At 36.6% G+C, this 24430-nt stretch overlaps 1 protein-coding gene across 10 annotated transcripts in view; it reads right to left on the reverse strand.

The window, feature by feature from the left end:
- The window catches only part of RALYL (RALY RNA binding protein like), a 698485-nt gene that overhangs the window by 76646 nt on the left and 597409 nt on the right, over positions 1–24430 (reverse strand). For all 10 annotated transcript variants that reach the window (XM_045994627.1, XM_045994554.1, XM_045994359.1 and 7 more), the window contains 2 exons: positions 13799–13846; positions 2721–2884 (listed from right to left, as the gene is read on the reverse strand). In XM_045994627.1, coding sequence (XP_045850583.1) covers positions 2721–2884; positions 13799–13846 — 212 coding nt within the window. The remainder of the gene's footprint in view (positions 1–2720; positions 2885–13798; positions 13847–24430) is intronic.

Genomic DNA, 24430 nt, shown 5'->3' on the forward strand with positions numbered 1-24430 from the left:
GCTCAGAATACTCCTACACAATGTAGAACTTTCATAGTCAAAGCGCCAGTAAAGCTCCCATTGAGAAACATGGTTTAAACAGTGACTACAGGACAAAGACTCCGTAGATATTTAAGGTATTTCTATTTGAAATGAAGTTAGTATCACCATGGTAAAAAAAAGTCTATAAAACTAGCAGGCAATTCGATGTTCAGTTTTTCATGGCAAGAACCAAATTCAAGAAATTTCTTTGCTTTTGATAATAATCTGAGAGCATGCAGGAGTCTGTTTAGAGATTGCTGCAGAAACTATTTTTTTTTAACTAAGCCTCAAAAAGGGAAGTCATATTTATCCACAGAATAGGTAGATAATAGATAAATAAGTACATACGGAACTGTAAATCAATTTAATTTGTTATTCAGCTTTTATAAACTAGGTCAAATTCCAAGCAAATCAAATTTGAGTCATTTACCAGAAGCATCAGTGCTTCTGGTAACTATGTTTTTTGCACATTCTCATGTAAAAACAAAATATTTCAACAGTGTCCTTTCTTAGTATTTCTGATGGTATTAAGGTAAAATGCAATGTCCTATTGTGGATAGCATGTGGGGACAAGCGTCTGCTGTTGCCTCAGGTCCTGATCTCCGGGTGCTGGGATCCAGCACCCTCTTTAGGGTCCCTGCTCAGTGGGAGAGTCTGCTTTTCTCTCTCCCTCCCCCTTTCTCTCTCTCAACCTGTCTCTGTCCATCCCACTGCTCATTCTCTCTCTCTGTCTCTCAATAAATAAATAAATCTTTAAAAAAAATAAAATTGGGATAACAGTATTTGCCTTACTGGTCTACAATGTTGGGATGCAGAATAACTACGAAGTCTCTACAATGGCCGGCCAATCTGTTCTGGAACTTGCCCTCTCTCTACCTCTCTCACCTTATTTCCAGCACATTTTCTTACTCTGCTACAACCACCCTGGTTTCCCTGACTATTAACCTAAGGTTACAGCACTGACCATTCCCCTGTGAGAACACTCTGTCCCCAAGAGCTTCAGGCTCACTCTCTCACTTCCTTACTTCCATCAAGTCTCAGTTCTTTTTTTTTTTTTTTTTTGTATTTCTTTTCAGCGTAACAGTATTCATTGTTTTTGTACCACACCCAGTGCTTCATGCAATACGTGCCCTCCCTATTACCTACCACCTGGTTCCTCCAACCTCCCACCCCCACCCCTTCAAAACCCTCAGGTTGTTTTTCAGAGTCCATAGTCTCTCATGGTTCATCTCCCCTTCCAATTTCCCTCAACTCCCTTCTCCTCTCCATCTCCCCATGTCCTCCATGTTCTTTGTTATGCTCCACAAATAAGTGAAACCATATGATACTTGACTCTCTCTGCTTGACTTATTTCGCTCAGCATAATCTCTTCCAGTCCCGTCCATGTCGCTACAAAAGTGGGTATTCATCCTTTCTGATGGAGGCATAATACTCCATAGTATATAGGGACCACATCTTCCTTATCCATTCGTCCGTTGAAGGGCATCTTGGTTCTTTCCACAGTTTGGTGACCGTGGCCATTGCTGCTATGAACATTGGGGTACAGATGGCTCTTCTTTTCCCTACATCTGTATCTTTGGGGTAAATACCCAGTAGTGCAATTGCAGGGTCATAGGGAAGCTCTATTTTTAATTTCAAGTCTCAGTTCTAATGCTACTTTCATCAGAGAGGGGTAGACATGTACCATCTTATGAAACTTTCTCTTTATTTATACTTTGGCATAGCGATGCTCTACAGTGTAACATCTCATATTCTAGTTTGTTTGCTTATTGTCTATCTCTTCTCTGCCACAAAGTAATCTCGAGGAATGCATGAAATTCTTCTATCTTTTCCTTATGAATACTATTATAATACATTAGTTTTTCTGAATCCCTCTCTATAAAAATTTAGCAGTGTGTTTTGTCAGAAAGTTTGCACCTCTACTTTTCACTAATTAACATGAAATTATATTAATATTGTTTTATTTTTTATGACATAACATATATTTCCAGATGCATAACCATAATGATTTAGCATAGTATGGGAAGTTACATTTTTAACATCTCTAGTATGTCATTTGCCTGTCTTAATTATCCCAGTGTTCAAATATTCAAAGCATATACTAATTTTGCATACTCTTTCCCTGAAAAGATAGTATATGCCCTCTCTTTTGAGTGAATAGTTTTTCTTCCCTAAAAGCAACACATTATATTTCATAACTTTAATATGTTACAAACCAGGTAGGCCTAAAACATGTTACTTGCCCTGAGAATAGTTTTCAAATTGGGGTTTGTTTTTTTTTTTTTAAGATTTTATTTATTTATTTGAGAGAGAGTGAGAATGAGAGAGAAAGAGAGAGAGAGCATGAGAAGGGGGAGGGTCAGAGGGAGAAGCAGGCTCCCTGCCGAGCAGGGAGCCGGATGTGGGATTGGATTCCGGGACTCCAGGATCATGACCTCAGCTGAAGGCAGTCGCTTAACCCATTGAGCCACCCAGGCGCCCCTCAAATTGGATTTTTGTTAGTCATGCTTGTGTCTGTCTCCCTACTGCAACGTAGTATGACACAAAGCTGAGTCCCTTTCTTATCCATTTTATGTTTCTCTCATATTTTGTACCTAACAGAAAATCAGTAATTATTAATTTACTGAATATAGGCATTAGTGCAATGATAACTAGCCCCTCCCCTCTTAAGCAGAAATAGAATAAGGAAGATTACTTACATTTAGAGCCTGATGAAGACGACCCACTGACGGTAGATCTCGATCCCCCTTTCATGGAAAAGACCCCTTTTCCTCTGCGAGTCGTCGTGACGGCCACTCTGGGACGCTTCAGTGGAATCACCGCACGGGGAGGCGGAGGCACACGCCCGTGGTAATCGAATAACCTTCACAAAACACAAGTGTGGCTGAGAGTTGGTTTATGCCTCCATGTTCCGTCAAATGTGTGAAATGATTAAGAAAATGGCCTCGTAAAAACTGTCAATAAATGTTTTCGTTATGGTGGTGGTTCTCACACGGGTGTTTATTAGAAATAAGATTCTACCAGTCTATGGGTTCTGGACATTAGAATCCGCCTCTCCAATATGAACTCATCTTTAAGGTATGAAAGGACGGGGAATTTACTCCAGGGGTACCCTGCCATTTGTCGAAATCAAGCTGACCTTTCTTCCCAAGTATATTTCTTTGCTCAGTCTCACAGACTTATCCTTCCTAGGACAGAAATCTTCCTCTTACACATCAGCCCTCAATTAGCGCACTAGTTTGAAAACAGGAAAAGTTCAGGCCAAATCAGGAACAAGGCAAAGCGGATTATTGTTCCATCATAAAACAGCTCATACGGAAAATCATTCTGAAGTGAGTCTAGATTAAAGAGAACAGCAGTGAGAGACAAATCAACATGGTGCCACACCTCTAAGGACTTTTTAAGTAACAACGGACTCCTCTGGCTGTAGAAAAAGGGAGACTGGATTTCAGTGAAAAGAGAATAAAATGTTGTTGACTAGAGTACCAGTGTAAATACGTATCACGATGTCTTTTATTATTCTGACCATTTGCTAGACATGCGAACTGAGACTAGTGATATTTGTATAGTAAGGTATAGAAAAATTCCCTAACCAAAAAAAGTACCAATAAAAATTCTAGAAGCTTTTACTAAAAAGTGAAAAATGATAATCGCCACAATCAATGCATTGCCACTGAACAATGAAAGGAATAAAAGTATGAGAATATTTACTCATTTATATAAATATGTAATTCACAGATTCAGAAGCTTTCATATTGTTCATACTGCAGACTCATGAACAACACATTTTTGCATACTTAGCACATTTGAGAAGCAAAAAATCAGAGAAAAACTATGAGGATATATTTACTCACTCACTTTTAAAAAAAACTATCTACCAGTGAACCAGATGTGTTATTATTTTATCCACTCTAAAGGGAATAGTGTTATTGACTTAGAATGATCACTGATACTACTTTATTGTGACATTATATATGGATTATATAGATTACATTCTCATAACAGTTTTAAAACAGTCAAAAAGAATAATCTAATATTAAAGTCAGAAGTTTGTATAATAGGAAAAAAGCAGTTTCTGTAATAGGTCATTTTATAAAGTTACATCTTATTTATGCATACAGATGAGTCCCCTTTTAGAAAACAGTATATGAAATACAGTAAAAATTAAGATAGGCAGGTTTCCAAATATTCATTCAGAAGCACTCAAAACTATGATACTATGGGGGTAAGAAAAAGGAGCATATAAACTACGCTTGAAGCAGAACTTAGTACTGGGGCTGTCTCCTACATTAGAGAGCTAAAGTGTTCAAAAACTATTTGGAAGCATGCTGGGGAGAAACTAAGAGATGTCTGGAAAGGAAAAGAAATGAAATGAGACAGAGTTCAAGAGAGGTGCCATCCTCTGTGAATAAGCAAAGTCCATTAGAGCTGAAGAACTGCTAGCAGAGAACAGGTCACGGATGTCAACACATTATAGTTTCCTTCAAAGAGTATGGGCAGGATGAAGCTGAAAAGGGTTATGAATATCATCCATACCACTAGGGACTGGAAACTCAAAAGGGTCAGCTAAACCTGCCCCTCATTTCAATCACAAAACAAGGACTCCATTACTTATTTATAAGTTGAATTCACACAGCACCTTAAGCTAGTGAGCCAAAATACGAAGGCACTTTTTATGAGCTCGAACACCCAGACCTATCGAGGGAAGAAAAAAAGTGTGGCAAATGACTCATCTCTTCCAGGGCAGATGCGGCCGCTTCAGAGGAAAGGCAAGTTCTTTTGGAGGAGCCATTTCCCTGGGGCCACGAAAGTGCAATTTAGCTGGTTCATTCGTTAAGCTAATCTGTAAGTTGGGTTGAGCACATTTCCAAACCACAAGTAAAATACACCACGATGGAGAAATGCTATAATGAAAATGCAGGCCAAGTAAAGCCACCTTACTCACCACGACTTCAGTGACAATGTAGTTCAAGAATATTTTACAGGAGAGTGAAATGTTTCTCACCATGTCCTGTTGCTACCCCAGAAGACAATTACAAAACCTCCAAGTGTTGCGCAGGCCTCATTTTATGTTGAGCAAACAGAGCTGTGTTTGCTCATTGTATTTGTGACATGCTTTTGGTTTGTGACATGGTTTTGGTATGCGACATACATTTTTGTCACATACTCAGTATGTGTCATGCGTGTCCTTTGCTGTCAATTCCTATAGAGCGTAGCGCTTGTTCTCTGAATATTCTGGTGAGTTGCTTCGAAGGGCAATGACTCCTTTCACATCAAGGAATCAAGGAAGGTTTTACCAATTCTTTCTGCCACTGTGATGGGAAGATGTGCAATATCAGAACTTAAGTTTTAAAAAGGGACATATCCAACTAAAGAAGTATATGGACACTTCACATGGCAGCATAATTTTGAATTTTATAAAATTTAACGGAGTTGAGGAGTTTCTTAATTTTCATTGGCTACACTTGAGTTTACCAGAAATAAAAGGAAGACTGGGTATTGTCCTAATGCACAAAAACATAACAAGATAAGGATGGGGAGTGGGGCCAGACTTTCTGGGATTTAAGTTAAGATGTAGGGTTCTTCTAAAAGCAGAGGGAGGTAGGTAAGAGGTAACTCATGAAGGGAGACATACCATTGGCTTTCTCATGAGAATTCTGTTTAAAGAAAATTTAAGAAATTTTAAGAAATTTATATTTAAGATCTAAGATTAATCTTAATTATATTTAAGATTTAAGATTTATATTTATATAAATTATATATTTATACTTATATAAGATTTATATTTATTTAAGATTTATATAAATAAATCTTATATTTATTAAATAAATATAATTATTTATATTTATTAAATAAATATAATTATTTATATTTATTAAATAAATATAATTATTTATATTTATTAAATAAATATAATTATTTATATTTATTAAATAAATATAAATAAATTTATATTTATTAAATAAATATAAATAAATTTATATTTATTTAAGATTTATATTTATGTATATATCTAAATTTATATTTAAGATTAAGAAATTTATATTTATATTTCTTAAAATTTAAGAAATTTATAAGGTATTAGATCAGCAAAATTGCTGAAACAAAGGAAATAGTCCATTTAAGATTATGGACAACAAAGATTACAATGCAATTGAATTAAATGGGATCCAAATCTCAAAGGGCAATGAAAAGTTTAAAATTTCTCTCTTCTCATATTTTGGGTTCCTTCCACTCTTAGAATGCATTCCCTCTCCTTTTCCTTAATGGTTCTTTATTTTCCCTAATATGTGTAGAATTCTGTTTTCCCTCTAATATTTATTGGCCAAATAGATAATGATTTATAATGAAGCTAAACACAGAATTTTTCCTTCCTCAAGGTCTACTTTTAAAATAAGAACCCTAAAAGACCTACTCTCAAGAGTGAATAAAATAAATGTAGCCAGATTTTACTAAAAACAACCCAGTACAAAAATATGAGGACTTAATTCACTTTATTTAATAAATATTTCTACTTTTCAAGTGCTCATTTCTTGTTTGGAATTCTTTTTGCTTTAATAATGGCTGAGATATGTAATTTTATTACCTAGAAAAAGGTAAACTCTGGTAAATAATATTTATGTACTTGATAAAAATAAACATAGCTTGTCTCTAAGAAGAATATGGATATTAGCTATTAAAAATTAGCTGTATTTTGGATATAGACAATTTAATGGCATATTAACATATAAAATTAATATAATTTTGAATGCTTGTTTTTATTAAAAGCTTGTTAGTATTAAGCTCAATAATAATAAAGCAATATTTAAAAAAGACATAACTCTTAACCTCATACTCTAAAGCAACTACTATGTAGGGCATGTGTTTGGCTCAGTTGGTTAAATGTCTGCCTCTGAATTTTGGTTGAGGTTGTGATCTCAGTGTTGTGAGACTGAGTCCTGTGACCAGCTCTGCATGGGCATGGAGCCTGCTTAAGATTCTTTCTCTCCCTCTCAATAAATAAATAAATTAAATAAATAAAAATAAAAGGTTACTATCATTTTCTAATCTTTTTTCCACAAATATCCCTATCTTTCACATACTTGAGAACAAAGTATATGCATAATCATGTATTCTGGTTAATTCTCCTTGGTTTATATTAAAAACATTTCTCAAGCCTGCTAAATTGTCTTCTTAGTGTTTATTTTAATTGCTATGGTGCATTTTCTCAAGCAGATATGCCATATTCTAATAATCATTACCTGATTGACTTTGACTTAATGTCTATTTTTCCAGTCACCTAATGTGATTTTAAAATTAAAAAATTTTTAATGTAATGTTTGTATAATATTTTATCACCAAAGAATGAATTTTAATTTTAGATAAATTATTTAGATAAATAGATTTCAAGAATTGGTAATTACCTATTTTTTTCCTAAATTTCCTTCATGAAAAGAGTTCTTCATTTTCCTTACTCATGAATCAAAAGCTACAGTCACCATGAGCTTAATGCTAACAAAAACATGTATTCTGTGCTAGGGGCTAAAAAACTAGGCCACCTACAGCCCAAATCTGAGAACAAGTTCATCTCACTGGGGCTCTGCAGCATATATGAAGATCAGTAACGAGAGGATCAGAGATCTTCCTATGTATTGATTGAACCTTGAGCCCTTCTCTTCAGCACGTTTATCTTCTGACAGATGCATAGTCTATAACATCAAATTAAGGTGCCTATTCTTTTTTAAGAAGGAATATATTTAAAATCCACGTGAATGATTCTTTTTTTTTAAAAGATTTTATTTATTTATTTGACAGAGAGAGATCACAAGTAGATAGAGAGGCAGGCAGAGAGAGAGAGAGAGAGGGAAGCAGGCTCCCTGCTGAGCAGAGAGCCCGATGCGGGACTCGATCCCAGGACCCCGAGATCATGACCTGAGCCGAAGGCAGCGGCTTAACCCACTGAGCCACCCAGGCGCCCCACGTGAATGATTCTTTTTTTTTTTTTTTAAAGATTTTATTTATTTGACAGACAGAGAGATCACAAGTAGGCAGAGAGGCAGACAGAGAGAGAGAGAGGAGGAAGCAGGCTCCCTGCTGAGCAGAGAGCCCGATGCGGGGCTCGATCCCAGGACCCTGAGATCATGACCTGAGCCGAAGGCAGAGGCTTAACCCACTGAGCCACCCAGGTGCCCCCCACGTGAATGATTCTTATAGCCAACTCATTATATCTGTTTTCTACACTGCTTGAATTACTCAAAATTCAAAAAATCTGTCTCTAGTTTCCACGCTGACTAGAGTAAGCTTTTGGTTTCAACTGAATTAGAAGATTCCAAAGGCACACTTAACTGGAGACCCGTAAATGAATAATTTCTATTGTTTTTTTTTGGTTGTTATTAAAATTTTCTAAGATTTTCAGTGAAGTTGTCTTCTTGGATCTTGTGTAGATATTTCTTGAACATGCTTTTAAAGGCAAGGTGATCGAAATCTTGAATGTCTTTTCTGCAATTTTTAAAAATTTTTATTATTTTTTAAAATTTCTTTTCAGTGTTTTTCTGCAATTTTTTGAATGCCATATAATCTTTACCATTTGCACAACTTTGCTATCTGCTATATTCCCTATATAGTTTTGGTTAATGAAAAAGTCAATACATTCAAATAGCAGTTTTGAGGTTATAAATCAGTAAAACGACTCTCTTATTAATTGCTTATAATTCTGTAATGTGGGTATTGTTAAGTCATTTTGCCCATGAAGACAAAAAAAAAAAAGGATGATGTGATGCTGCCCAGGTCACTCAGCCAGGCAGCACAGGCACAGCTAGGCCTGATACTCATGTCCTCTGCCTCGAAATCATATACCCTTTGTCAAGTGTACCATACTGTTATTTCCAAATGTTTTAAGTGGAATAATATTCTATTAGGTGATTATTTAAACCTGCATAATGAAACACATACATTGCCTCTTGCTAATATGTTTTTCCAAGAGTCACGAATATATCTATGCTCTACTCTGTAATCCATGAAACAACTGCAACTTGATGTTAACTACAGCTCGAGTAGCTTCTCTTCTGTTAAGTTACTCAAGGTCAAAATTGTGCCAGAGTGGAACAATGCCCATTTCACATCATTTAATATGTATGTATGTGTCCTGTATGGTAAAGCACATCTGGCATTTCTTTTTCTCTATTAACAGAAGTTTACTTATACTGGGCGTTGTCAGCTGTTCAGTGCTGTTCCTGATACTACTGAAAAAAGATTGGATTAACACTGCTAATATCTCAGAAATTGAAAACCTGCCCTGGGGGGATTCAATATAATTTTAGGTATTTATCTCCTTTTACTTTACTTGGAAGAATATAAATATTTATGTTTAGTTTTAATAACATGGGATGTCCTTCATTTAGAGTCAGACTTGACCTTTTAGAAGAAAATGCCATTTAATGCTGTAAATTATTGAACGGTGCCTTGCAAAATATAAAAAAGAGTTTAGAATAACCATTCAAGCCTATTATTTAGTGACACTCTTCATGATCCCTGAAACCATGACGGACACTAACTTAGTCTTCAGGAAAGTTACTGCTGGGCCAACATATCAACACAATGACAACCATGGCACATTGTGTAAAGCAGTTTTCTAAGCTGAAACTGTCTAAGGGTTGAAATCCCCAATCACATTAGAATTCTCAAACCTGGCAGAAATAGGATGACAATAGGATATGGATATATGGCAGTAATTAAGCTATTATACTCTGGGAGCAGAAGGGAAAACAATAAAAATAGAATAATCCAGAGGTGGCACAATGGACTATTTTGGAACAACTGACCAACCAGTTGATTCCTCAGTCCCAGGGACAATGCTACAAGAGTACCTGTATAAGAAATGCATTCAGCATCATTGTTAATAGCTACTGTTAGCTGTTATTGGTAGCTAACATTGATTATGCAGTAAAAATATACCAGGATAGAGCAGGCACAATGCTGATCATTATTTGTACGTTACTTCATTTAATCCTTAGAACAACCTTATGAGGTAGGAATTAATTTCTTGCTCACTTCATGAATGAGACAACATGTTTTGTGGTATTAAGTAACTCACCCAACTTTGCACCACTAGTAAAAAGAGAAAAAAAATTAACTATAAATTCAAGCAGAGTGTAATTTATGAGAAATTACTGTGGATAAAATGGTTAGCACTTTGTAGGCTATTTATATCCTCCAACCTCTCCATTCTGTTTTCCTTTCATGAGAATCTATTTTTATAGGGAACTCCTGACTCTATCCATTAGTGATGGATGCTTACATCTTTCTTAACCAAGTGCAAAAAGTGGAAAAAAAAAAACTAGTAAGAGCACAGATTGTTCAGACTTTCTGTTAGCAACACAACCATACTGACCTTTTGCACCCTTACATGCCAAACAGATTTTATATAAGACAAATAAGTGATTCAGGGAATTGTTCAGAGTTAGTTTTTTTGGTGTAGTGAAGAATCATCTGAAAACTTCAAGCTCTATAACTCTTTGGCAGGTAGGACAGATTTATCTATTATCTATTTATTTATCTATCATCTACCTAATCATGTTATTGAGCTATAATTTATATAGAAACTCCATTTTAGGTAGAAATTCTTTATTTTACTCATATTTTAAAAATATTTAATTTATTTATTTGACAGAGAGAGAGTGCAAGCAGGGGGAGTGGCAGACAGAGGGATAAGCAGGCTCCCGCCGAGCAAGGAGCCTGACGTGGGGCTCAATCCCAGGGGCCTGGGATCATGACCTGAGCTGAAGGCAGACACTTAATGGCTGAGCCACCCAGGTGCCCCTAGAAATTCTTTAAATGTAGAAGGAAATCCCAAGATAGAAAACACTTAACAGACTACAATGCCAAAAGTTTCATACTGACAGACTAAAAGACAGTGTATATTAATTGAAAACTTTACTCATAGCAATTACGACAGTGTTCTGTATTCTGGAAAAAAAAAAAAAGCTGTATTAAAAAAATGTCTTTAGGGTAAGCCTAAAGGGTAGCCTGGGGTAGCCACCTTTGGCTGGGATCGAGCCCTGCATCGGGCTCCCTGCTCAGCAGGGTGTCTGTTTCTCCCTCTGTCCTTCACCCCACTTGTGCTCTCCTTCTCTCAATTAAATAAATAAAATCTTTAAAAAGTTTTTAGAATTGTCTAAAACTACAGTTTTCAAATAGTATGCAGACTATTTCAATGTTGTCTTTTCTTGATAGTAAATTTTATGCTGCCAGATATTCAGATCATTTTTAGGACAAGTTATTACAAGCTGTTTAATATTTACAATAAAAAACTGTGTTTTTAGAAATTATAAAAATGATTTGAGAAAATTATGTTTTAAAATTCATATTTAGTCATAAAGGCATAACTAATGGAACAACTTGCTTAACTGAGTAGTTGAACATAGCAGTGATGAACATATGGTTGTGGTCTGATCATCCTTTAGGTAAAGCTGTCTCCTTTCACTTCACTCATAGACTAATACTGCTCCCCTTCCATTTTGCATATTCACACAGCTGGATAATGAATCTAAATGAATAGTTTATAATTGTAGTTTGGTCATGAATTTACTGTATGACCAAGGGAAAACCAAAGTCTCTCTAAATCCAAAGAGATGAATTAAGAACACAAATTGAGTATCCATTATGTTTGAGACTTAATGATATTGCCTGAGGATACAGTAATACTCAAACCTAAGCATTTTCCCCACATTCATGGAGAAAGAGAGGCAGACATAAATCAAATACTGTCATCACAAAGAAAGACAGCAGTAAAAAGCAGAAGTGCTGTGAAGGAACAATGCTGGGTACGGAGAGAGGGGAACAGAAGAAACTAATTTAGTCTGAAAGTGGTGCTCATGCTGAAATCTGAGGGATGAAGTGAACTATGGCAGAGGGAGGAATGAGGAGAAGGAGCAGCACGGAAAATGGTGCTGAAGGAGGAGGGTATATCGTGTTCTTGTGGAGCTGGGAAAGGAGCCACACGGCTGGAGCAAACAGAACCAGGCTCTCCCTGGGATCCTGAAGTTTCTCCCCTATTAAAAATGTCCATTATGAACTACTTTTCCAAGTTTGCATTTTTATACTTTGGGATTTTTTGGGTTGTTATTTGACTAGAACTCACAATGAAAAAGCTTAAAAGATCTTTATCTCATTTTTGTGTGTGTGGTCTAATGATCTACAATAGTTGGCCCTTGATCTGCGTATCTCAGAATTTCAATTACCCCTGTTTAGTTAAATAACTCGGCTCCCCACAGCACAAATCGAATTTCAGTTGCCACGTATTAACTATGAGTAATTTCATCAAGTCCAAACTTGGCTGCTGGTGTTTCAGCCCACTAAACACTGTGCAAATAAGAGACACATCATGATCAGTGATCGGTCACGTCACGTCATTCAAAGTCCGTCTGGTTGCCTGCATCTGTCGTACACACAGACAGGAACTGTGTAGTTGTATTGTCTCCTTGTTGCCAGTGATAAACCCATGTGGCCCTGGGTAGAAGTGGATAATCAAAAGAGGGAACTGGTCCACAAAAATGAAAGTGCAGCAAAGAAGAGCAGAGCAGTAACACTGGAAGTGGGATAATATTAAATGGGATAGAACTGGGGACGCCTGGGTGGCTCAGTTGGTTAAGCGATTGCCTTTGGCTCTGGTCATGATCATGGAGTCCCAGGATCGAGTCCCATATCGGGCTCCCTGCTCGGCCAGGAGTCTGCTTCTCCCTCTGACCCTTCTACTTCTCATGCTCATTCTCTCTCTCAAATAAATAAATAAAATTTTTTTAAAAAATGGGATAGAACTGTAGGAGAAACAGCTAAGGACTGCCGACACTCTTCTACTAGACAGACTCTAGATATCGAGCCAGAGGAACTTGGAAAAGCAAACATATTGTCATAAATGAGGAAGCCAGTGTGAAGGGATAAAATGGGATGATGATGCCCCAGAAGAAGGGACACTGGCGAAAGAACCACACACTGAAGATTTCTCAGAGATAGTTCACAATGCTGATCATCTATTGAAGCTGGTCGGCCTTCGAAAGGAGTCTGACACCTCACCGAGGTGCAAGAGGGATGCTAGCTCCATACTCTAAGTTGTACAAGAAGGCAGGCCCTGCTCAAACTACTTTTGGACAGGTCTTTTTACAAAGAGCTAAAAACAGGTTAATTCTCAGTATTTTTACTGTTTCGAATTATAGTGTACTTAAAACAACTTTACTGTATTTCCCTATTATTTCTAACCAACAGTAAGAGAGTTTTCAATGTTTTTACAAACACTTTTAGAGGTGGTGGAAAAATCCTATTTTTCCACTGGTTATTAATATCACTTTGCATGGTTTCCTTTCTGATCTAACACCACTATGCAAAGCAAGAATTGCTCTTAGTTTTTAACTGAATCTAACCAATTTAACCAACTAAAATTGCAATGTGTCATATTGAAAACAGATGTATTTTCCGAGTTTACAAAACTCTCAGTCTTGAAGAATCCTAAGTCAACAACAGACCTGGAAAACAACATTGGTTCATTAAATTTTTGGAATGTTATTCCAATATTCCATAACCGAACTTTTGACTTAAGAAAGAACCACCAGAGTCCTGAAAAGTCCAAGATGTACTATGCTTTAGTAAGCACAATGAAAATAAGAAAATATGTCTACATTTTATTTTTTGGGGCTGAGTAAAGAATTTTCTGTACTTTAAACATCTAGTAAGAATACCTAGGAGCGCAATATACAAAACAGTTAAAAGAATTTAAATTAAAGGGTAACAAGAATGAAAAACATACCGATTGTAGAAATCTTCTCTGTAGTAATCATAGTCAAAGACATAACCACTAAGGAGGGAAACAAAAAATTAGTTGACATTTGTTCAACCACACTAAGTTTGGTATTAAGTTATGAGGTTATAACAAGAAACTTATGTTACTTTTTAAATATTTATTTTTCAGCGTAATTATATATCCAGAGAGTTTTACAAAATAATTTCTACTTGGATATAGTGCCATATAAAACTATCATATGTCTGACAATGCAATGATAATGGATTGTGTGGTTTCGAATGGAAGATGAGGAGGTAGCAAAATAAAAAATTTTAATACTTGTAATTACATATGAATGAAAGCCATTTTTTCCAGACAGGATATAATATAGTTATCCTTTCTTCCGAAGGTATGCACAGTGAGGCTGTACAATGAACAAAGGTATGGAACGGAAAGGTTTAATGACCCATTCGCTATAAGAATGATTAACAGAAATGACTTTCCTTAGAAATTCAGCATTTTTTTTCCTTTCTAAAAACTTACAATTTCATACACAGAGAAAAAAAATCCAACTTGGCAGAATCTTAGCAACAGTAATTTAATATTTTAGGGTACTTAAATAGCAATTAATAAGCACATTTCAGTGAAAAGATTAAGCTTCTTAAAGGAATATATAATAAAAACTGTTCCCATCTACTTATATATATAATTGTTGGAATTTACAAAGCTCTTTATATGCATTATTTCTTTTCAGTATGCAAAACAATCCTGTTGGATACTGTAACTAGAAGAAATTAAGGTGCAAAGGACCTAAGGGACTTGCTCAAATTTTTTTTTGCTAGTTAAGTGACAGAGCTGAGACTGGAAAAAAAAAAAATCTTCTGAATCCATGTCTGGGGCATTTTGCCATGGCACTGTGCAACCCTCCCCAGCCTGTAAGAAATTTGCTCATGACGAATGAAGTATCTATTCTATATATCTATCTATATAGATATAGAAGTATCTAGAAGTATTTATATCTAGATACTAGAATATCTAGATACTAGATATCTAGAAGTATCTATAGGGGAATAGTTATTTTGAATGTTTATTCCCTATTTTTTATTGGTATGAAACATACATAACAAAATTTATCGTTCTAACCATTTTTAGTATACAACACAGTGGCGTTAAGTATATTCACAATGTTGTTTAAAGATCGCCAATATCTATTTCCAGCATTTTTCATTATCCCAAACATAAATTCCATACCCATGAAACAGTAACTCCCCATCCCCTACTCCCTCTACCCCAACCCCTCACAGGACTTTTCTCATTCTTCAAGCCTCCAGTCATATATCACCTCCTCAGAGAGGCCAGCCCTGATAAATCTCTCTTAACAGTTCTCCCCTTCTGTTTCTCTATGTCCCATTCATTTACTTCTAAGTATTTCCCATTTAAAATATTTTTCTTACTAGCTTTTCATCTATCTCCACTGCTGTCAAAGAAAAAAGATACAACATACAGATTAAATAGGTAAGGAAAGACCGGATTCAAGACTTTCTAAATAGAGGACAGAGGGAATTGGCAATGGAGAGGTACTCTCCATCCTACTTTCTGAATCTGCCTCTTCTAGATACCTCAAGTAAGTGGAATCATACAATTTTTGTCCTTCTTACTCTGGCTTATTTCAGTTAGCATAACATTTTCAGGGTTTATCCATACTGTATTTTATATGAGAATTTCATTCCTTTTTATGACTGAAAAATACAATATCGTATATATGTACACATCGCTTTTTGTTTATTACCCTATTGATAGACATTTGAGTTGTTTCCAGCTCTTGGCTGCTGTGAATAGTGGTGGTATGAACATCGTTGTGCAAATATTTCTTAGAGTCCCTGCTTTCATCTCTTTGGGGTATCTACCTAGAAGTGGAATTGCTGGGTCATAAAGTACTTTTGTTTAACTTTTTGAGGAACCACCATAGACAGGCAAATAATTTTATATTCCCTAATTGATCGATTTAACAGTCCTTCAGTTTGTAACTATTCTTACATCAGGAGACTTGAAAGAACACATTATTTAATCTTAACAACAATCTATAAGACGTAGAGTATTATTCCAATTTTATAGGATGCTGAGCCCTAGAAATATTAAATACCCTACACAGCACAGGTTAAGTGTTCTAGTACAGCAAATTCATTCATGCACTCCTTTATCAGAATCTGACCAGGACGTGTGTCTCAGGAACTGTACTTGGCACTTAGGTTTAGAAGCAAAACAGATGTCTAACTTTGGTTATAAGCACCAATTAGCAAACACAGAGACCTAATCATATTGATCCATTTCCCTGCTATTGCTACTAGCTCACCCCACATCTTACAAACTCCCCAGCATTTTGTTTCAGCAGAGTTGAGTTTAACCTCTGTCCTCTATTTAGAAAGTCTTGAATCCAGTCTTTCCTTACTTAATCTGCTATGTTGTATCTTTTTTCTTTGACAGCAGTGGAGACAGATAAAAAGCTAATAAGAAAAAAATTTTAAATGGGAAATACTTAGAAGCAAATGAATGATACATAGAAAAACAGAAGGGGAGAACTATTAAGAGAGATTTATCAGGGCTGGCCTCTCTGAGGAGGTGACATATGACTGGAGGCTTGAAGAATGAGAAAAGTCCTAGCAAGGGCCAGGGGAGGAAAGGACCCAAGGGAAGAGAAAGCACAAAGACACAAGTCAGAAAGACTCTGTGGATTCAATAAAGCAAGAAGGTTGGTCCAGGGCTACTGCCATCACTCAGACAAGAAATAACAGCATCCTAGACAACACTGCAGAAAAGATGGAGAGGGCTAGACAGGTTCAGGACATGTTTTGGAAGCAGACTCTAGAGGAAAATCTTGAGTTCGATTTTGGATAAGATCGCATTTGGATGCTTGTGAGACAATCAACAAACATGCTCGTGGGTGATTAAATGCTGCTTTACTGAGCAGCCCCAAAGAAAGGGCTTGCTGGGGATGTAAGTTTGGGAGTTGAGAGCATGCTGATGGCAATAAAGCCATTAAAAAGGTGAGATCTATTTTAGGAGTGGGTGTAGCAAGAGGGAGTAGAGGCTGATCCGAGGTATTCTAGAATTGTAGGGGTCAAGGGAAGAGAAGATAGCAAAATAGGTCAGATGTGGGTAGGAGACAGAACTTGAAACTAAGTAGTTCTGGTCAAGTTGTCAACAGGATTGGTTTCTTCTGAGGCCACTTTTTTAACCTTGCAGATGGCTACTGTCTTGCTGTCTCTCTTCACGTGGTTGTCTCTCTGTGGTGTCTGAGTCCTAATCTCCTCTTCTGATAAGAACACCTGTCATGGGGCACCTGGGTGGCTCAGTGGGTTGGGGCCTCTGCCTTCGGCTCAGGTCGTGATCCCAGAGTCCTGGGATTGAGCCCCGCGTCGGGCTCTCTGCTCCGCAGGGAGCCTGCTTCCTCCTCCTCCTCTCTCTCTCTGCCTGCCTCTCTGCCTGCTTGTGATCTCTGTCTGTCAAATAAATAAATAAAATCTTAAAAAAGAAAAAAAAAGAACACCTGTCATATTGGTTTAGGACCCACCAATATTTTCATTTTAACTTCCTCACCTCTTTGAAGACTCTCTCTGCCAATATAGTCACATTCTGAGGAACTGGGGTTTAGGGCTTCAACAGGTGAATTTTGGAGGAACACAATTATAACAACATTGAAAAATCTATTTAATCGTTGCAAACTGCCTCTGCAAAGTGGAATAGCACAGTTTCTAGCACATTGTAATAAGTCAGTTTTTAAATCAATTTTCATAGAGCTGATATTTAAAATACAGATTTATTTCAATCGAAAGTTGATGATTTTTCTGATTGTGTCATGTTTCACCAGATATTTGTTAATTTAAATAAGTTTAATAATCTTAATGCTTTAGCATATAACTTCATTTTTCCTCAGATGCTTAAGAGAGCATTTCAAAGGTTTATGAACTTGATGATGAGAACATTTAATTCAAGATGTATAAATTCATCTTGATTTTTTTATTTGTCTTCTCTCTCTTTTTAAACTCCCCAAGTGCCAAATATGACACATGAACCAATTAATAAATATGCTATAAATGTGGCTGATAATGACGATTCCATGCATTTCATACCTTCAGGAAATACTTCAATAACTTAATAGCCTTCTGGAAATTTAAAAATGCATGAGAAAAGAGAAATCATTTTTGTTTTTCTTAGTAGCTGCTTAAATTATCTTGTCCAATCTGCTTATTTTTTCTTCAGTCCTGACTGCTGAGTCGAATTTGCAAGAACAAGTTGTAGCTGAGCGTCCTGAACTATTTGATCTCCAAGTCCCACCATCTGCTATCAGGAACTCAATTTTACCTGTCACAGTTCAAAATGAAGTGAAATGCACAAACAGACCTCTCTTGGTAATCACGACAAACCTGTTTTTGTCTTAATGGCTTGGGCTTTTAGCTGAAATGCCATGGCTGTAGTTGGCTCAGGTCATAAGCTATAAAATTACGCTGGATTTTCAAGGAAGAAAAAGAGATTCAAAGAAATGAGAAGAGATAACCACAGGGCAAGTATGATTTGTGACAATTATGCTTTCCCAGTGTTGCTGCTGCCAGCTTTCTTTTTTTTCCCCTTCCCCAGATTTTGTCTCTCTTAAAAATCCCTTTCTCTTTCTGTGTGAAACTCTATTTGAAATTACCTGTCAAAAAATGGCATTTCCAGAAGCCATATTCAGGTTTTTAAGGCGTTATATGTACCTCACGATTTTACTGGAAGGAAAAACATGTCTTTCAAGTTAAAAAAAAAAAAAAAAAGAAGAAGATGATAGCCTTTCCTTTCCTCATAAACTGTTCTGTTCATGGGCTAATTTACTTTTTCTTTTTTTGAGGAGGGGCTTTTAAGGGAGGGACCTTTGCAGTTTTCACTGTAGCAGCTTTGCTTGACAATCTGGTTCTTAGGTTACTGAAACAAAATGGTCATAAATCAGATGTTTTAGGCACTTTCTGAGAAGAAACTAAGTCTGGGAAATGTCAAGGTTTCTGTTGTTCGGAGGCATGCTCTGTGCAAGGGGCAGATACTCAACTTTTTAGAAAAGTGAAACAAGAGTTTTGAATATTTCACACAAATAATTTATATTTTTTATTTTAAAATCTGGTACATGTTCATGACTTTTATTCTACTTTTCAGTGTACCTTTATTCTAACTGCTCAGGTTCCCTCAAAATTTAATGGGAAATGGGAATTAGTAAAGTAATTGTTTAGAGTTGCACACTCATAGTCTTTATTTTATTACTGAAGATTAAATGACACCAAGTAACTTCCCTGGAATTTAATTTAAGCTTTTTCATTTACAGAAGAAGAAATCACAACTCATTAGGTTTTGCAATATACGAGATCAATTTCATCTAATCCCTTTAAATTCATAAAACCAGCTTCATATGAATAGACTAATATACACAAGTATTTCTTTTTATTTTCCATCACAGAACTTCATTAAAATATAATCTGAAGAAAATGAATAAACTTCCCAGCACAAGGAGGAAGCATTTTAATGGTTTCATTACAGACATCCTGCCAATAGTAACTCCTACTGAAGCCTTCTCAGTGACTGTATCTGGCTTCCCAGCGCTCGCTTCAGCAGCACATATACTGTATCTGGCTTCCCAAATTAAACTGGATAATCAATTACTGAGTATTTTAAGTCAAGCACAATACTGGAACTTGTGGATAATAATATCAGCAGAACATGGCTTCTAACCTCAAGGAATGTCAATCTAAGTATAAGGGATTAGATAAATATACATACAACTACAATTTAAACAGAATTTGAAAAATGCCAAAACAGATATAAAAACTGTTATGAGAGCTTATAGGCAGAAGGAACAGGATGTGGTTGCTGGGGCAAGGTCTCATACAAGGCTTTGTGAAGGAGATGGCATTTGAATTGGTCTTTGTAATGTTAGGAATTTGACAAGTGAATGTTCAAAAGGGGACCCTTCCAGAAGGCCAAGAATTGGTGGTAGAAAAATGTGGAGTAAATTTGTAGAACAGTACTTTATGAAGATTCGTCTCTGTCATTAGCATAACTTTTCTTCAGAGTACCTGTGGAAGTCATGATTGCAGAAGTCAAAGGGCGGGCTAATGGACTGAATTTCCAGAGCTTACTTCTCCAAGGTTAGTAGAAGTATCCTGAGATGTACCTACAGTATCCTATCTCTCTTTTTTTTTAAAAAGATTTTTATTTATTTATTTATTTATTTATTTATTTATTTTTTTAATTTTTTTTATTTCTTTGACAGAGAGAAATCACAACTAGGCAGAGAGGCAGTCAGAGAGAGAGGAGGAAGCAGGCTCCCTGCCAAGCAGAGAGCCCGATGCGGGGCTCGATCCCAGGACCCCGGGACCATGACCTGAGCTGAAGGCAGAGGCTTTAACCCACTGAGCCACCCAGGCGCCCCAGATTTTTATTTATTTATTTTTGACAGAGAGAGATCACAAGTAGGCAGAGAGGCAGATGGGGGAGGGGAGCGAAGCAGGCTCCCTGCCTAGCAGAGAGCCTGATGCGGGACTTGATCTCAGGACCTTGAGATCATGACCTGAGCTGAAGGCAGAGGCTTAACCCACTGAGTCACCGAGGCACCCTACGATATCTGATTTCTAACTTGTCATAGAATCTGTGTAGGTTTCCAAATGTCAGAGTATATGTAGTTAAACAGATTTGTAAACTTTGTCCAGATAATATGTGGACAAAAATCTGTCTATTTTTTTTTAGGGAATACATATAAAACTTTAATTTTACTTCGGAGTGTGTGTGTATGTGTGAGTGTGGGTATATAGTGGATAGATATTCACACATACATTAAAAGTTGAAAAAGAGTGAAAAAAGTTACTTAGTCTAAATTGCATTGACAAGATAGTTTACTACCAAGGACTTTGGAATTGAAGAAGGAAGTGAGTGGGAAGCTAAAGAATTATGACACATGTGTAAAGTTCCTGACTAATTGTGGATCAGGACCTGGGAGCTCAGAAAGATGCAGTGACTAAGACATTCAAAAGGGTAAAAACAATCCACCCAGCCTAGTTATGAGTTCTGGTCTCTTACCTGCTATGAGTCAAGTTTACTGTTTCACACACTTCAAGGGTAAGTGTGAACCAGTACCTACTATAAGTAAGTTTACTGTGAAACAATAAACAATTTAACTAAGGTAGGTGTCGATAGTGAGTTCTGGGAGCAAGAGAGAAAAAGGAGGGGAAAATATTATTTTTCTGTCTTCTGACTGAATTAACCCAGGGATTGTGATTTGGAAGTATCTTCTCGAATGGGGTATGCTTGTTACCCTTCTTTATGCTGTGTTCTGTTAAGAAAGATGTTTACACATTCTATGTATAAATACATATGTAAACACAATTCTATAATTGTGTTTATTTTTCCTTTCAGTCTTTTGCTCTGGAATAAGTGAAAAAAAAAAGATTCTCTTCAATTCATGATTACTTGATAAAGCTACAATGAAAATGAAAGTTTATTTTTTGCACACTGCATGACATACTTGGTAAGAGAACTATAAATGTGAAAGCAGGAGAACCAAGAATCTAGCCATTTTGAAGGCCTGGCCCTACAGATAAAGAGTCTTGTCTGGACCAGTGAAATGGTCTCCAAACAGGTATTCCTGATTTCAAGTACATTCCCATTTCCTATCCATGATACATGCTGCTAGTAACTTGAAAGCATTCTTTTTACAAAATAAAAAAAACAAAACAAACAAACTTTTCAGTTACTCTCCATGCCTCACAAGGTAATATTCAGACTCAATATTCAGTGCTCTCTAAAATGGGGCTCCTTCTTCAAATATTGTTTAATAATTTGTTCAACTACTCTTTCAACCATTCAGCATTTTCCTGCATCTACTCTGTGTAGCAGAGAAATGCTCTTTGCTGTCACAGGAAGACATTCTTGGATTTCTACACAGTCTTCTGCATTAGCCAACTGGTAGCTCAGTGTTTTCCCATTATAAGGTTTTGCTCAAGTTCTCCATCTATCAACACGTTTTAACTTCTTTCATTTGAATATTATCCATTCTTTTTTATTTTATTTATTTGACAGAGAGAAATCTCAAGTAGGCAGAGAGGCAGGCAGAGAGAGAGGAGGAAGCAGGCTCCCTGCAGAGCAGACAGCCCGATGCGGGGCTCGATCCCAGGACCCTGGGATCATGACCTGAGCCGAAGGCAGAGGCTTTAACACACTGAGCCACCCAGGTGCCCCTGAATATTATCCATTCTTAAAGGCCAGACTCAAGCCCCACATTTTCCCCAACTATAAAGCCTGTGGGGTGAGACTAAATTCCATGTATTTTGTTACTGTTTTTTGCATTTGCATTTAATTCTCGCTTGTCTGTTTTCTGCTTTTCCTGTCACTTAGCTAATCTATATAGATTGATTTCTGATAACCTTCTCCCTCACAAACCAATCTCTCTATTCCATTCATCATTCTTACCTTTCTTCTTCAAACTTAATCTAATTTGTCTTAATTTCTTGACACTGGAATTTCCAGAGTAAAATATTCCAGGAGGACTCATGTCAAAATTCTGGAGAGTATTATCTCTCTCTTTGTTTTAACTGAATTCATCCATAAATATGCAGATTTCATTCTTACAGCTTCTTATGCATACTTCTATTTGAACATATTACAAAACAATTGACCATCCAGGAGTCTATTTCACTAGATCGTGAGTTTTGAAAAGGCAGAGTGTTAGCGCTCACCCATCTGAAATTTTTTGAATTGAATGTTATGTGCCTGTGGCAATTTCTGCAATGATATTTATTGTTATTAGTTTTTGTAGGGAGCAAATATCCATACTAGAGTTTTCAAATACCTGAGTATTAATCTTGGAATGTTTAGAGCATTATGGGGATGCCTGGGTGGCGCACCCAGATGCCTGGATTAGGCATTTGACTCTTGGTTTTGGCTCAGGTTGTGATCTCTGGGTGGTGAGATCGAGCCCCATGTTGGGCTCCTACATTCAGTGTGGAGTCTGCTTGAGACTCTCTCTCCCTTTGCCCCTTTCTCTGCATGCTCTTTCTCTCTCTCTCTCTCAATCAAATAAATAAATAAATCCTTAAAAAAATGTTTAAGTCATTATGATTGCTATGTTGGGATAGCCCTTTCTGCCAATAAATTGATAGTTATTGCCTCTCAGTTCTAAATCCATCCTTTTTTTTTTTTTTTTTGCTCTTACTTTGTGATAATGGAGCTGGATCGTATTAACATTGCCCCTTTGTCAGCTGGTGCTAAGTTAGAGTTTGTCAGAGGCATTGGAGGAAAACCACAAAGCAAAGAAGAGGAAGCAGCTTCTTTTTCCAGGGGTCATTATGCTTTTTCTTCTTGCTCATCTGACACTGCTGTCAGGAGGATGTGGGAGACCCAGTGATGCTCACTGGAACCCCAGCAGGACAGTGCCTACCCATCATCCCTAGTCCACCAACACTCTGACCAAACCCGTGCTGTCCTGCGGGTTGCAGTCACACCCTCTCCTACAGCGGTGTGAATCTCAGCCAGAGAGAGAGAGGCTCTTCACTGACTCCTTCCCTGGATATGCTGCTCCTTCAGCCAAAGAGATAGCAGCTGTTTCCTACATTTTCTATTCTAATATTCTTTTATAGTCTTTTTTTTACCCCTTTAAAGTAGTTAACCATGTAATTTTACTAGTTAATAATTCCTCATATTAAATTTTCTCTGTCAAAATTACTGGTGTGGTTTCTGTCTTCTGTTTCCTGACTGAGACTTGCCTGATACAGCCCTGTTCAGGCGCTGTTTTTTTCTACATGTTGAGAATGATTGAATGTGACATATACTCAAAGGGTACAGGTTGTCCATTTATAGATAAACCCTTTTCATAGCTTGTATAGATGATAGTTTTGTTATTATAATTTTCATCTTACTGGATTACAATAATTTTTCTGAAGTTTTCCTTCAAGACTAAATTTATCAACTGCCCGTATTCTTCGTGGTAGAGTCTAGCTTATAAAAATGTTTGAGACTGATGTCGAAAGGGATAATAACAATAGTAACAACAATGTTAATCTAACAATGAACATTTACTGAATGTTTAGCATTTATCACTGTTCTAACTGCCTTGGTTATGTCAAATCATTTAATTATCTTAAAAGTCCTAAGAGTTAGTGTTAATATTACCCCGATTGTATAAACGAGAGAACCAAAGCAATGATATCATTAATTAGAGTCCACAGAATAAACCACACATTGTCTATGGCTTACCAGATACCAGAGGAAGAAATATTAGATACCGTTGCCAATTGCTACCACTAGCAGAAGTAGAAGCCAGGAATGTGCTACCACTACCATAAGGCTAGTGAAATCTTCGTGGCATTAACTCAAGTGTAGGGTTTTTAAAAAAGAAGATAATAATTCCATTGGACTCTCACTTTTGAGATCTCCCTGGAAACAGTTTAGCGTATTTCAGTAAAGTTTCATAAGGATAGTAACCAACTGGAATGCATACAAATGAAAGAAATTAGAATGGCAAGAAATCTCAAAAATGATTCTGTATGAAAAAGGTTGAATTAAATAAGGTTGTTTGGTCTAAAGAAGAAAGCCTTTGGGAAAGAAGGCAGCTAACTGTTTAAATATTTGAAATGTTGTCGAGGGGAA

This window comes from Meles meles, chromosome 1 (assembly GCF_922984935.1).
Source record: "Meles meles chromosome 1, mMelMel3.1 paternal haplotype, whole genome shotgun sequence".
Taxonomy (NCBI): Eukaryota; Metazoa; Chordata; class Mammalia; order Carnivora; family Mustelidae; genus Meles; species Meles meles.